General features: G+C 35.3%; 1 protein-coding gene across 2 annotated transcripts in view; it reads left to right on the plus strand.

The window, feature by feature from the left end:
• Positions 1–12,504, plus strand: part of LOC120347777 (uncharacterized) — a 92,357-nt gene that overhangs the window by 55,973 nt on the left and 23,880 nt on the right. For both annotated transcript variants that reach the window (XM_039417864.2, XM_039417865.2), the window contains exon 2: positions 6,577–6,986. In XM_039417864.2, the coding sequence (XP_039273798.1) occupies positions 6,678–6,986 (309 nt within the window). In that variant the 5' untranslated portion in view covers positions 6,577–6,677. The remainder of the gene's footprint in view (positions 1–6,576; positions 6,987–12,504) is intronic.

Genomic DNA, 12,504 nt, shown 5'->3' on the forward strand with positions numbered 1-12,504 from the left:
TTCAAAATTATTTTTAATCCAAAGTTGAAGATAATTGTCAATTATCACCGATTCTACAGCTTTCATTTGTATATTTTTGAGATGATATACTTTACATCAAAAATTGATTTTCAAAACGTTTGGTTGCTTAAAATGTCATTACCATTAAAGCAATCTCAGTACTCTGTTGGCGGAAAGGATTAAGTTGTATTTAAATCCTACATAGACGGGTTTGTTCTGTTGCCGAAATATAACTAATAAGGGTTCCATGCGGCAGACGCTTTACCATAAATGAGTTAGATAATCATTCATCTTCTATTTTTTGTCGTGTGGTATTTTTTCGTGATTTTGTTGCTGTCAAAAATGTATTTTCAGGATTTTCTATGACATTTTTGACAAAATAATTGAAATTCTGCCTAATTTGTCATTTTTACTTCATATTTTGATCTAAAAAACCAAAGATTTAGGTTAATTCGCTTCCACGAGAACTACCCCAAAATATCTTGAATGTTACGTACATGAGGACCTAAATTTAACACTAAATCCGAAATTAGCTGTAGAATTTCCACTTCATAGGTCATAAAGTAGTTTTATATTTTTCTTCAAAACACGTTAGATGGGACATGTTTATTTCTGTATAACCAAACCCCACCCCACCACCCACAAGGTACAACGATTTGCGTTAATTGGGGCATATTTACCCAACTCTGAGAAATTGTTGTGGCTTCCAAACATGAATCACTAGGTATTTACCGGACAATCCTGTAGGTAGCCGTACGAATTTTACATCAAATGGTTGTTTTTTCCGATTCTATGCGCAGTCAAATATGTGAACTATTAATATTGACATTTAGAAGTTATATATATATAATTATATACAGGGTGGGGCCCAAAAGACATGAATTTTTCAATATTTTACCCAAATGAAAAAACTTTATTTAACACTTGAACTTCTGCGTATTGTACCCCAAAGTTTCAGTAATCTGGGACGCTTTGCACTAAACTTATGTTCTCTCTAGAACAGGGGTTCCCAAACTCAATTGACCGCGGGCCAAAATTTGAAGTGGAGGGATGTTCGCGCGCCGGAAGAGTGTAGCGCTCGAAAGTGCGTGGGATGTCTATGCTTTTATGGTTCATAACTAAATTACTGCCTTATGTAATCATAATACCGGTCCGAATAACTGAGATAACGCTTTAATTGAATTGTTACGATAAAAACACGTGTTAAAGTGTGATAATGGCATAACACTTGGCGCTATCTAGAATGCAAAAAAGGGAAACAAAATCTGTTGCACTAACTTTCACATTATTTCACTCAAGCTCGGCGGGCTATTTTAAATCGTTATGCGGGCCGGATTTGGCCCGCGGGCCGCGGTTTGGGAGCCCCTGCTCTAGAATATGTTTTAAATTTTCTAGGCTCTGTTTTTGATAGATCCACAGTTGGAATGTCATTCGGTTTATTTTTAGTTGAGGACTTGGATTTGGACAAACTTGTATGCAAAAGTATTTCTATAATTAGGCATATTTCAAACCTCATTTTTTTATCCATCTGAATCTTGGTTTGAACAAAAAATTGTATAAAAATATATCACTTATTCAATTGTTGTGGCATAATTCAACCGAGGCCACCATTAATTTCTATTTATATAATTATTTTCAATATATTTTGGTGGTAATTCGTGAATTTAAAACGTGTTTTCCATCTGGCATTTTTTCCACAAAAATGAAACTCGAAACCAAAATACTGTTAGAGTGACTATTTTGGGTATCTGCGAGATCAGGACAATTCGTGGTGTTTCTAAAAATAAGTAATTTTGTCGAACTAAGCCGACACCAATCAGCCGCTTGTTTGTGTCCAAAACACGCGTTTACGAGCGCAGAATTGCCCAGACGTTCAACCGTCTTAGAACAGTCCGCGTTAATTTCATTACCTGTGACTTAAGGTTTGTTGAAAGCTATCAAGTATAAATAATTTTGTGATGATTTGTCTGTGTGCGCTCACAGGAAGGTTGTGATCTAATTATACCTAAGAGGGTGATTTTGTAGTGGACGATTTCAGGACTCCTCGTGGTATTAGGGTGGTTTACGTAAACACTGTTGGGAAATGACTTCATCCGCCAATCAGTTGATCATTGATGGTCAACTAACCCAAACTGACAGCTAGACCAGGGGTGGGCAAGGTTTTCGAAGCAGGGGCCAAAAATTTTGCTCACCTAGACTAGCGGGCCATGTGAGGGTGACGTAAAAAGTTACATTTTATGAACAATATTTACAGTGTCATAAAAGCCGCAAAAGTGGAAAACAATAGAATCAAATTTGTTCGCAATCTCAACAAATTCCTTGAGCTAATTTTTAGCTAAAACATCGAAATTTTGTTTTAGTTTGGTTGTGCCAGCATCAGGCGGGCCAGATTGAAGTACCCAACGGGCCAAAATTTGGCCCGCTGGCCGTAGTTTGATCATGTCAGCGCTACACTATTAATCGCCAAATTATAGAATCGTTTTATTGACTTCCACTGAAGCTAAGTATCTCAACATCTCAGCTCTGAACAAAACTTTGGGCAAGCTTTCATCATTATGTAACTACTATTGCGTTATGGAAGAATCAGAATCACCCATTTTCGAAGTCAAATTTGGAGATAACTGCGTTTGGTTGCGCTTCATTGCACAAGTATTTAAATATTAGGAAGGTTCATACTTTCATAGTTTGTGGTAGTTTGATGTCGAATATAGTAAGATCAGCTAGTTTAAGGTTTTTATGGTAAATACCGAGGCCGGGGTGACGGAACGCCTTCTGTGTATAGTAAATTACCTTTGGTTGGCATTTGACCACTATTAGCGGGTGTGCCAGGCTCAGATTTCACATTCGATGCCACCTAGATGAGAAAGAGTTGAGAAAAAGATGAAGTTGAATTTAGCGTTGTTTTGAAAGGAAACAAGAAATGGTTGAAAGCAACCCTCGATCTAAAATGTTTTCATTTTGACTAAGAGACAATTTGCAGTTGCAGACAATTTTGTGACTCTTAACTTTTTCTGCAATTCAAGAGTCCTGCTGCACACTTGTGTACACAATTGTAACGTTTCGTCTAACCAAAATCAGATAAGCAATTTAAAACAATCTAACTTTATTTCTGCCTTTTCGTTACTGTATGAGTATGCTGTGAATATACTAAAATATACGTCAGATTATAACCGAACCAAAGTCAATAGCGTATTGTATTCAAATTCTCAGCTCGGTGAACCATGTGTCTTCGTAATTTGATTTACACGACACGAAATTTAAATATTGACATAAATTGTTGCTGTTGTTCAGGTGATTGTTGTTGTTGTTGGGTTGAACAAAACTTTAGTGCTCTTATTTGGGACAAAAATCACTTTATATTTAAATAGTACCCGAATCGCTTAGAAGATAGATCTACAGTCATGCTGCTTCGTGTCCATACATTTTTCTGAATGGTTGCTTTTAACGTAATATTTTTGACCTTGATACTATTATGAAACTTTCTGACTTGGAACATATCCTTAATGCACTGAGGCTCTAATGCATGGGTCCCAAACTCGCGGCCCGGGGACCAATTGAGGCCCGCAGGGCGATAGTTTGTGGCCTGAATTTAGTATGAAAGTTTAATGTTGGCGTGGCCCGGAAGTCACGTAGCTCAGTTCGCATGATTAATGATGCCAGGTATCTGGTAGCAAGAGTAGGCAAAATACCGAAGAACTTTTAATATTGACATTTGACTCCTTATAAAGTAATTATTAATACCTTTAGCTATTTTTTAGTTAGTCTTAATTTGTTCATTTATGTTTTCGACTTGTTTTGTGTTTTTTTTTTAAATAAAGAAATTTGAGAAGATTTGAATTTTTCAAACTAAACATTTATTGTGGAAAACCTGATGCGTCCCAGACTTTGCCTCTAGTGGCCCCTAGGTAAATTGAGTCTGAGACCCCTGCACTAATGGTACGCGGGCGCAGCACTTAGTATACCTCGTGTGTGGTGTGATACTTCAATAACATTATCTCTATAATAACTGTTTGTACAAGCTCAGCTAAGATATGATGTTTATCTAACGTCCTTTGATCTGGAACCTATTCGCACCTTTCAATACGGACCATCCTAAGAAGCCAATTTATCATTATTCTTTTCAAAGATAGTACGCCTCCACTGTTAGAAAACTCGTGAATTATTTTTTGACTTATGTAAATTCTGGCGACTCACCCTGAACGAGGCTCAAAACAAGTAATCACTGATATGTACGGAGTTACTGTTTTGTATGGCGTACTTGAAAACTTTCGACTTTTTTTTTTGAGTTATTATACTCAGAGTGAGGAGGCGTATGTTTGAATGCCCTTTGAGATCTTTACTTTGGGACACAACTCAAAACTCATTCATGCCCAATACGCCGACTACTGGGCCATGGTCTCCTTAAATAACACTAAAAAGTATAAACCACCATTTTGACCGAACACTTCCTTGAAAGGCTGATTAATTATAAAGCGAATGACATGAATGTAAAAATATTTAGTGAAATTTGCAATTTTTTCAATATTGTCTCACGAGAGAAATGTAAATAAATGCCACCCATATAGCATCCTCATCTTCCCCTAATCCATGTAATTTTCGAGGCCAGTTGATGACGTCATACCTTGACGTCATTAGAATTATCAACAAAATTTGTAATTAACGAATTATGCTGGTGACGCAACTTGATGACTTCATGATTCGTTATTAGTAAGAATGCGCTTATTGGACATTTGTTGTTTTTTGCAGAAGATTAGACCATTTGAAATATAATCGTGACTCGAGATTATTGGGTTGAAATACTTCATTGAATTTGGTAAATTTTTGCGATTATTCGCCCCAAAATTTTACTTGCATTAATCATAATCGGTCTCCGATAATTGACGTAAAGCCGCTTTTGTGAAAATAACGAAACTATTAAGCGGTGTGTAACATAGAAGTGGATGCACGCCATGGTAAACGAATTCTTGAATGATATCTGATATCGGTCACCCTAGTACTTTAAATTTTAATATTGGTAAGTCTCAATGCTTCAACTCAAACGAAAAGATTTCTAACGAAACCTGTTTAATTTCTTGTAGCGTCAGTATTCTCTTACTACTGAATGAGTTTTATTTTATCCTGAGTAGGATTGTAGGATATTGCTTTGCACAAATACTAAAAACGAACACAATTTAAGGCTTTCAAATTCTATTAAATTTTGATTTTTTTTAAATTCAATTTTTGTATACCTGTTCTTATGTATCGTTCGTTTCTTACCAGCTGTCTATGTTTTAATAGGAATTTGCCTGGTATCAACCACTCGTTATGTTCATATCGCCGCCTATTGTAAAATTTAACCGAAAATACCAAACTCAATGACACTTGGCAGTGTTGGCACACACGAGATTTTCATCGGACTTATACAAAAAAACATAGTTACACCATTTCAAATTAAACGAATGGATCTTGGTTTCGACAGTGGTTAGGAATCCTAAGCGAGTACATATGTCGTTAATCCGTATCCTGGTGTGCGCATCTGGTATAAAAATTGCCGGTAATCCGTTATTTGGTCGCACGGTTTCCACGGAAACAAATACCAGCTTTTGAAACTAATCCAGTATAATCGTGTCTTACCACTTCCCCTATTGTTCAACTTGTTTTGATCCCGAGTGAGGATTAGTTTCTATGTCTAACGACTATTTTTATTACTTTCCAGCGACCTAAAGTATTGTTTGAAGCTTACTTTAATCATGGCTTTCCCGAAAATATCAACACGTTTGTATAAATTTAGTATCAACTTTCTCTGGCGATTGAAAACGTGGGGGTTGTAATTCTTATTGTGCTGTAGCTAAGCGTAACCGTTCTCGACGAAATTAATTTTTTATGTTATAGTGCAGAGCGCAGGGCTACTCATCTGGCGGATCGCGGTTCGAATCCGGACCTTCCGAGTATTCGATTCGGATCGCATTGGCCCTGTGTACTTTTCATCATACCTTTAGAGGTGAATTTATTATTACAACGGGCTTTGAGTATGTCAAATTATTTGTGAAGACTCAGTTTTCCCCGAGAGCTTTTGTGTTATCCAGGCATTAAAATAGATTTTCTTAAGAGACCGGACCTCAGTAATTTCGAAGATTTGTATACGGATCTTCGGTTAAAGTAGTTTAGTAGCCATGGTGGAGTTTTCACTTGGGTACTATCCAGTTATTTGCCTGCCTCTAATTCCTTTGATATTGTTTACTTGGTGCTCCCGAAGTAATCGTACCAAGATGGCGCACAACCTGAACATAGTATGTGTACCAGATCAGGGTTGTTCAGGTTGTGCGTCATCTTGGTACGAATCCTTTTGGAGCGCCGTTTACTTTAGGTTAGGGTAGTTTACGTTTTACGGTGAAAGGTGGAATATTAACCTAACGTGACTATTGTGTCGGTGGCCGCTCGAAAATTCTATATAACAATATTCTACAACTTTCAGTTTGTGACTTAAGATCTTGATTTAAGCTAACTTAATAAAAAATAATCGCAGCATTTTTGCGAGCGGAGATGTAAAAAATACCGCGAGTAATCTAATATATTTTATGCCAATATTCATTACAGAGACTTACACTTTACTGCTATGGAATAAGAGTTTCATGAGAAAGTAAAACGGAATAAACTGAACTATATAGACGAAAAGTATCTTCTTCAAACAATACAATATGAACCTATCTCAATACCTAGTGGCGGTTTTTGTCGTGCAAACAGTTCGCTGCAACACGATTGGAGGGATTCACTCCCCGAGATTTACAGATGAAAAAGAAAATAAAAACTCAAAAATCGGAGTACACTCAAACGGAGATAACACGCCAAAAGAAAATGGATTGATTACTTATGACCTCACACATCATCCTAGCAATGAAATTATGACGCCATCAGATTTGCTTCATATGATTATGACGTCATCAGACTCGTCCTCCTCATTAATTAGAGTGAGAAGGGGTTCCAGCAGCAAATCACCAAGAAAAAAGGTAAAATATTTTTGTTCGCTTCATTGGTGTTGTATACGTCATAATAAAAGTATGACGTCATAACTGAATAATAATTTTTGAATATTTTTTATTATTCTGAAAATAATGTTGACAAAATTTCGACAAAAAAGCATGACGTCACTATTTAAACCTGAACTTTGATCCAATTATTATATTAATTTTATATTTTTCAGTTTAATTAACTTGATACGTTTTATTTAATATTGCTGAGTTGGTTAAGATATTATGTTACCAATTGGATTGATTTTCAAAACATATTACAAGATCAAAGCGATATCAAATTAAGTTTTGATCGCCCAGACAGAAGTGAAATCAATGCGGGGGATTTAAATTATGTTTTGGGTATCAAATTATTGCTCCCAACAAAGTTCTAACATTCTTCTGAAAATGGGCTTACGTTCACGATAATGATAGCTTATTAAGTATGGATTTTAACTTGTTATGGGGTGGGTATGTAACATAAGAAGATGAAAAGGTGTTAACATTTGATGTTTAATGTAAACTGAGACTCAGAAATTTTTATTCTAATATCCATATTTAACAGGATGTAAATGGATTTGATATTTTAATTATGATATCGGTAACATTCAGGTTGAAATCGATATCTAAGTTGTTGTTGTTATTATACCGAGACACCGGTTCATCAAAGCGAAAACGCTTATTTAATTGACTCAGATAGTTTAAATGGAACTATAGATCGTATGGAATTTGAACACCGGATATCCGGAGATAATTTTTCTGATGTACGGATAATTAATTTTATCCGAGAAAAGTAAAATTAAAAAATGTTTTGGGGTGTTTTGGAGGGCTTTACACCGGGAATTCATAGCTTTGATAGTTGTGATAAAGTAACAGTTTGACGTCACTATTTGATGACGTATTGTGTCCAAAAGTTTGAATAACTCACCCCCTCCAATAATATAAGAAAATGCACTAAAGATTAGGAATTTCAAGAACAGTGGAAACTTAATCAGATACAAAAATCTCGATTTCTACTATGAGTTGATCGACAACCGGAAAATTATCGTCTTCGTAAAACATCCCCACAAGACTTAATAGTTGTGATGGCAACTCATTACAAACAAAAAATCAAAAATAGTCTAAAGTAAAAAATTCGCAAAAATTATCGAACTTCAAAGTAGTTGTCTCGTGGTTGCGTAACTGCATATAGAGTTTTAGCGAGCTTTAAGTGCGTTGAGAAATCGTGCTTGCGTTTTTTTTCGAGATAGTTTTTGTAGAAAAAACATTGCGTTTAATCAGTATTTACAGCGAAACCGCATACGATTCTTTCGAACTGCGATCTCAAACAAGTCTGGAATGACAATATCAATCTATCCATCTAACGCACGTGAAAATGACGCCTCACACGAAACGTTTCAGATTGAGAGGGAGATATCGAATTATATTGTTATCTGTCAGCTATTCAATAAGCTTATGTCAAATTTCAAAAGAAAACCACTTGCTTCATAAAGAAAATACACAAAGTTACATGTTAATGTCGACTCGAAACCGATTCAAATTACGGTTAAATAATCAAAATTTCAGCTTTAATTTTCTCGTTCAACCCGAAAGAGTTAATAGGGTTCGAATAGATACCCTAAAAATCAAACCTTCTGTCGTTTTGGCAGCCCACTAGTCCTTTATGGCGGAGGCCATTCGAATAAGAATTGTGACCATATATTCAGCCCCATTACCAACTTGCTGTCTATATGGCGGCCTGGTATCCATCTATGCAGACGGCCATTCAAACGGAGATTTTCTATACATAATGATATCGCCGATCACAACCTCTTCTCGGATATTAGTGCGGGTGGAACAAGTTGAATATTAGAATCTAATCAAATTTGACTTTAGGCGATGCAGAAGGTTCATTTAAATAGTTATTTTAGTTATTTATTCGTTTTTAAAATGTTAAGTTTGTGTTTAAAACGGGTTGTTTTTCGTTAAAAACAAGTTTTATTGTATTTGATGCTTTTGACTTTAAACGTATCAGAACGGGGGATCTTGATTTGTTTTCATTTTCTATCTGACATCAGACTTCTTATCATCGTGTTGTTGAGTTCCGTCGTTTCGCCTTGGAGAAAAAATTTCAAAACAAAAAAGTATTCAAATGCCTTCACTGTGGGGGTCAATTTTTGTAACAAAAAAGCATTTTATTGCCCTTTTTCCAGAAGCTGATAAAGTAAGTTTTTGGTTGTTTTCCAGAAAACTGCGGATATTAATGTGTCAAGTATCACAGTGGGGTTGCTAAAAGCTTCTGATCTCGTTGTCACCACACAATGGTATTTAGCAAAATGGCGGGAAAATTAATTCATGCGTAACAAAACCGTTTTCCGTAAAACAATAGTGGTAAACAATGGTATGTGTATGTTATAAACAAATGTACAAGGGGAATTAAGTTTCGCGCTCTTTTTAGATGTCTTTGTGACGTTATTTATCTCGTCATAAATGGCATAATAATTAAATCATTTTTTTTGTAAATATGTATTAAATGCATCAGAATTTGTTGGTAAATCACCAAGTTTCACCGCCGAGCAATCAACTATCCTTAAATTTGATCGATACAGCGTTTCGACTCATCTCGCGTGTAGAATGCCTCCGGCAATGGTTTGATCAATCTACTATTAAGGCCGAAAATTTTGATTTATTAGTTTGTTTGCCGAATTCTTTCATGAGTGCGAAATGTCATTTTGTGGTTCAAAAATTTCTGCACGAGGTATCAGAATTGTTTAAGAATGTTGCAGCGAATGGCACTTAGTAATACGGTATTCTGTAACTGTCTTTTTATTATTTAAAAGAACTTTACATTTGTAAAAGACAGCATGGCATTTATCTACACAAATCTATTAAGCATTTTTAAACCCCAGAAAACGAAAGACAATTCTAATCAAAAACGACAATCTTATGCTTTCAAATTCACAATTTAAGGCTTTTATTGAACACGAAGTGCTAAATTGTAGTTGGTCTTGTTGTGGTGATTGAGAGTTAAAAAATCGCTCATCTATAATCTAATAACTCTCATTTAATTTATTACGAAACAGCTGTGCAGCTGTGGAACACAATCTATAAAAAAAATTGTAATTTTGTATATACTATTTGTGACGTCATCATTAGTGACGTCATTCGGACTGCCACATTCATGTTTGTAGAGCCCCGTTTGAAAAGAAATTGTGAAAAGTAATAGTCATTATATAAATTAGGCAGTATTTAGACAATTTAAACAAAAAAATTGATTTGAATTTTGAATACTATTTATTATGTCATCAGTAATGCGTAATGTACGTAAAGACGTTGTGAGTACATACTATTAAAATTATTAACTAGGAATTATTTGAACAAATAATTTTTAGACTCGGTTTTTGTCTTGTTTCAAGAAATTCGATGCGAAAGGTTGATTTGGCAAATTTCCTATAAAACCTCATAATTCAGGAAAAGTCATGTTTTTTATATTTATTTCAGTCACACTTGATAATAACTTTTCAAAACAGATCAAATTTCCAGCAAATGTTAAAAATCTTGTATTTTCGTCAGATCTCACTGGTGGTCTTTTTAAAAACCCAAAAAATGGGTCATTTTGCCCCAAAAATTATTTTATCTTGGTCAAAGTCTTCAAAATTTTTGCGCTCTTGCGTGGAACGAATGTGAGGAGCTTATTTGCGCTGACGTCCTTCGTCTCCATACCTATTATGTCGAAACAATAAACAACAAAGGGACGAGTTCATAGGTCAAATTACGATGCTCAAAAAGTTAAGTGCCGGCGCAAATAACCCACTTCAAAGCGATAATAAATAACTTTCGTACCGACCTTGTGTTTGCCGGAAAACCCGCAGAGTTAATGCGAAGTTTTTACACATTTTTCCTATGACTAAGCAGCGATTCCAGAATTTTGGTCAAAATCAGCGCATTTTCGGTCAAAAAGGCCGAAACGGCGATATATTTTGAGGCAAAATGATGGATTTTGGTGTTTTTATACAAAACAAATTCTTGTGCGGTGTGGCCCCGGCGCCAATTATTATTTTTTTTCGTTTGTGATCAATTAAATAAAAAGTGAGCTATATTTATTACAAGGTGATACCTACTTATGACTCCAGAATACTTGAGACAAACTCCATTATGAGGTAATAATCTGTCATCACCAACAGTGCTTTGTAAACAAAATTTACATTAAAGAACGATGACGTACGAGATAGCAAGTATACTCCGATCAAGGACGGGGAAGAGATGGGCAGTGATGAAAATCAAAGAGCGATATAAGCAGCATTAACACTTTATATAAATAGTGCTCTCCGCAACGACCGTTGGTTTTCTTTCTTTTATCGGTACGCGCGTGGTGGGCAACATCTTGGTTTTTCGATTTTTTCATACAGATAACTATTTTTGTTGTGTATTAGAGGCAATAAAATAGTAGATTTTGTCCATATCTGAAAAAGTCGTTACAGTGTTAGGGGTAACGCGTTTTATGTACAATTTCTACTTGCTTGTATGGGGTCTCGTTCAGAGGGAAAAGCGTGCTTCGCCGGTGCACGGAGTCTCATATTTGTAACGGATTTGGTTTTGGGACATCAATTACATGAATTGATTCGACTTCTTTATATTCAATCTATATCAAAGTTATACTTTTATCACAGGTGTCGCTGCTATATAACCAACATTGTTTTTTGCGTCACCCTTTATCGTGAAATGCCATTTTCATTTTTTCTCTAGTTTCTGTTTGCATCAAGCGCATTTTTGTTTTGGTGAAAAATAAACTACTGACTGGACTGACCGTAAAAAACTGTTCGACTATTCTCGCTTTCTTCGCTCAGCCTTTCCTTGTAGTTATTTGAACTTATCTAATAGGTGAGTTGACATTTAAACCTGAAGTAGTTCTGGTGAAACAAGGGCGCGGTACACTTCATTACATTGGGTTCTCCCTTCGTTAGGAATGATTGATGAAAAAATTTCAAAGTGAAAATTATCTTTTGAAGTATCGAGGCGATTTTTGAGATGATATCGGACTTGTTACAAGTAAATTAAAGCTTAATTTGTAGTGATTTATTAAGTTTGCTAATGACTAGCAATGGCCTGGAACTTTTTAAAAGATTGGAAATCAATAATAACTTTGAAAAAAAAAACTTTTTTAAATTTACTGAACAACGATTCTCCAAAAGCAGAAAGTTATTTGTTGATATTTATATCACCGGTACTTTGTGTTGTAGATTTTATAAAAGCAAAAATCATATGCGAATGAGTTTTGCTTACACCCAGGCCCTAATTCACTAATCAACAAACAAAGCAAAAATAAAAACATTCAAGCAGAGAAGCATTAAATTCCATAGTTGAGAGCATCGGGGAAACTGAAGTGTAAATTCTTATACTTGCTAGCACGGTGGCATAGTCTTAACATTTGAGGTTATTTACAGCCTATGTGTGGTCTTGTAAACTTAAGTAAAAATTTAACCGATATTCTTTTCGTGTGGGGTTGAGGAATGAATCATACAGCACCTTGTATATAAGC

The sequence above is a fragment of the Styela clava genome, chromosome 11, assembly GCF_964204865.1.
Source record: "Styela clava chromosome 11, kaStyClav1.hap1.2, whole genome shotgun sequence".
NCBI lineage: Eukaryota > Metazoa > Chordata > Ascidiacea > Stolidobranchia > Styelidae > Styela > Styela clava.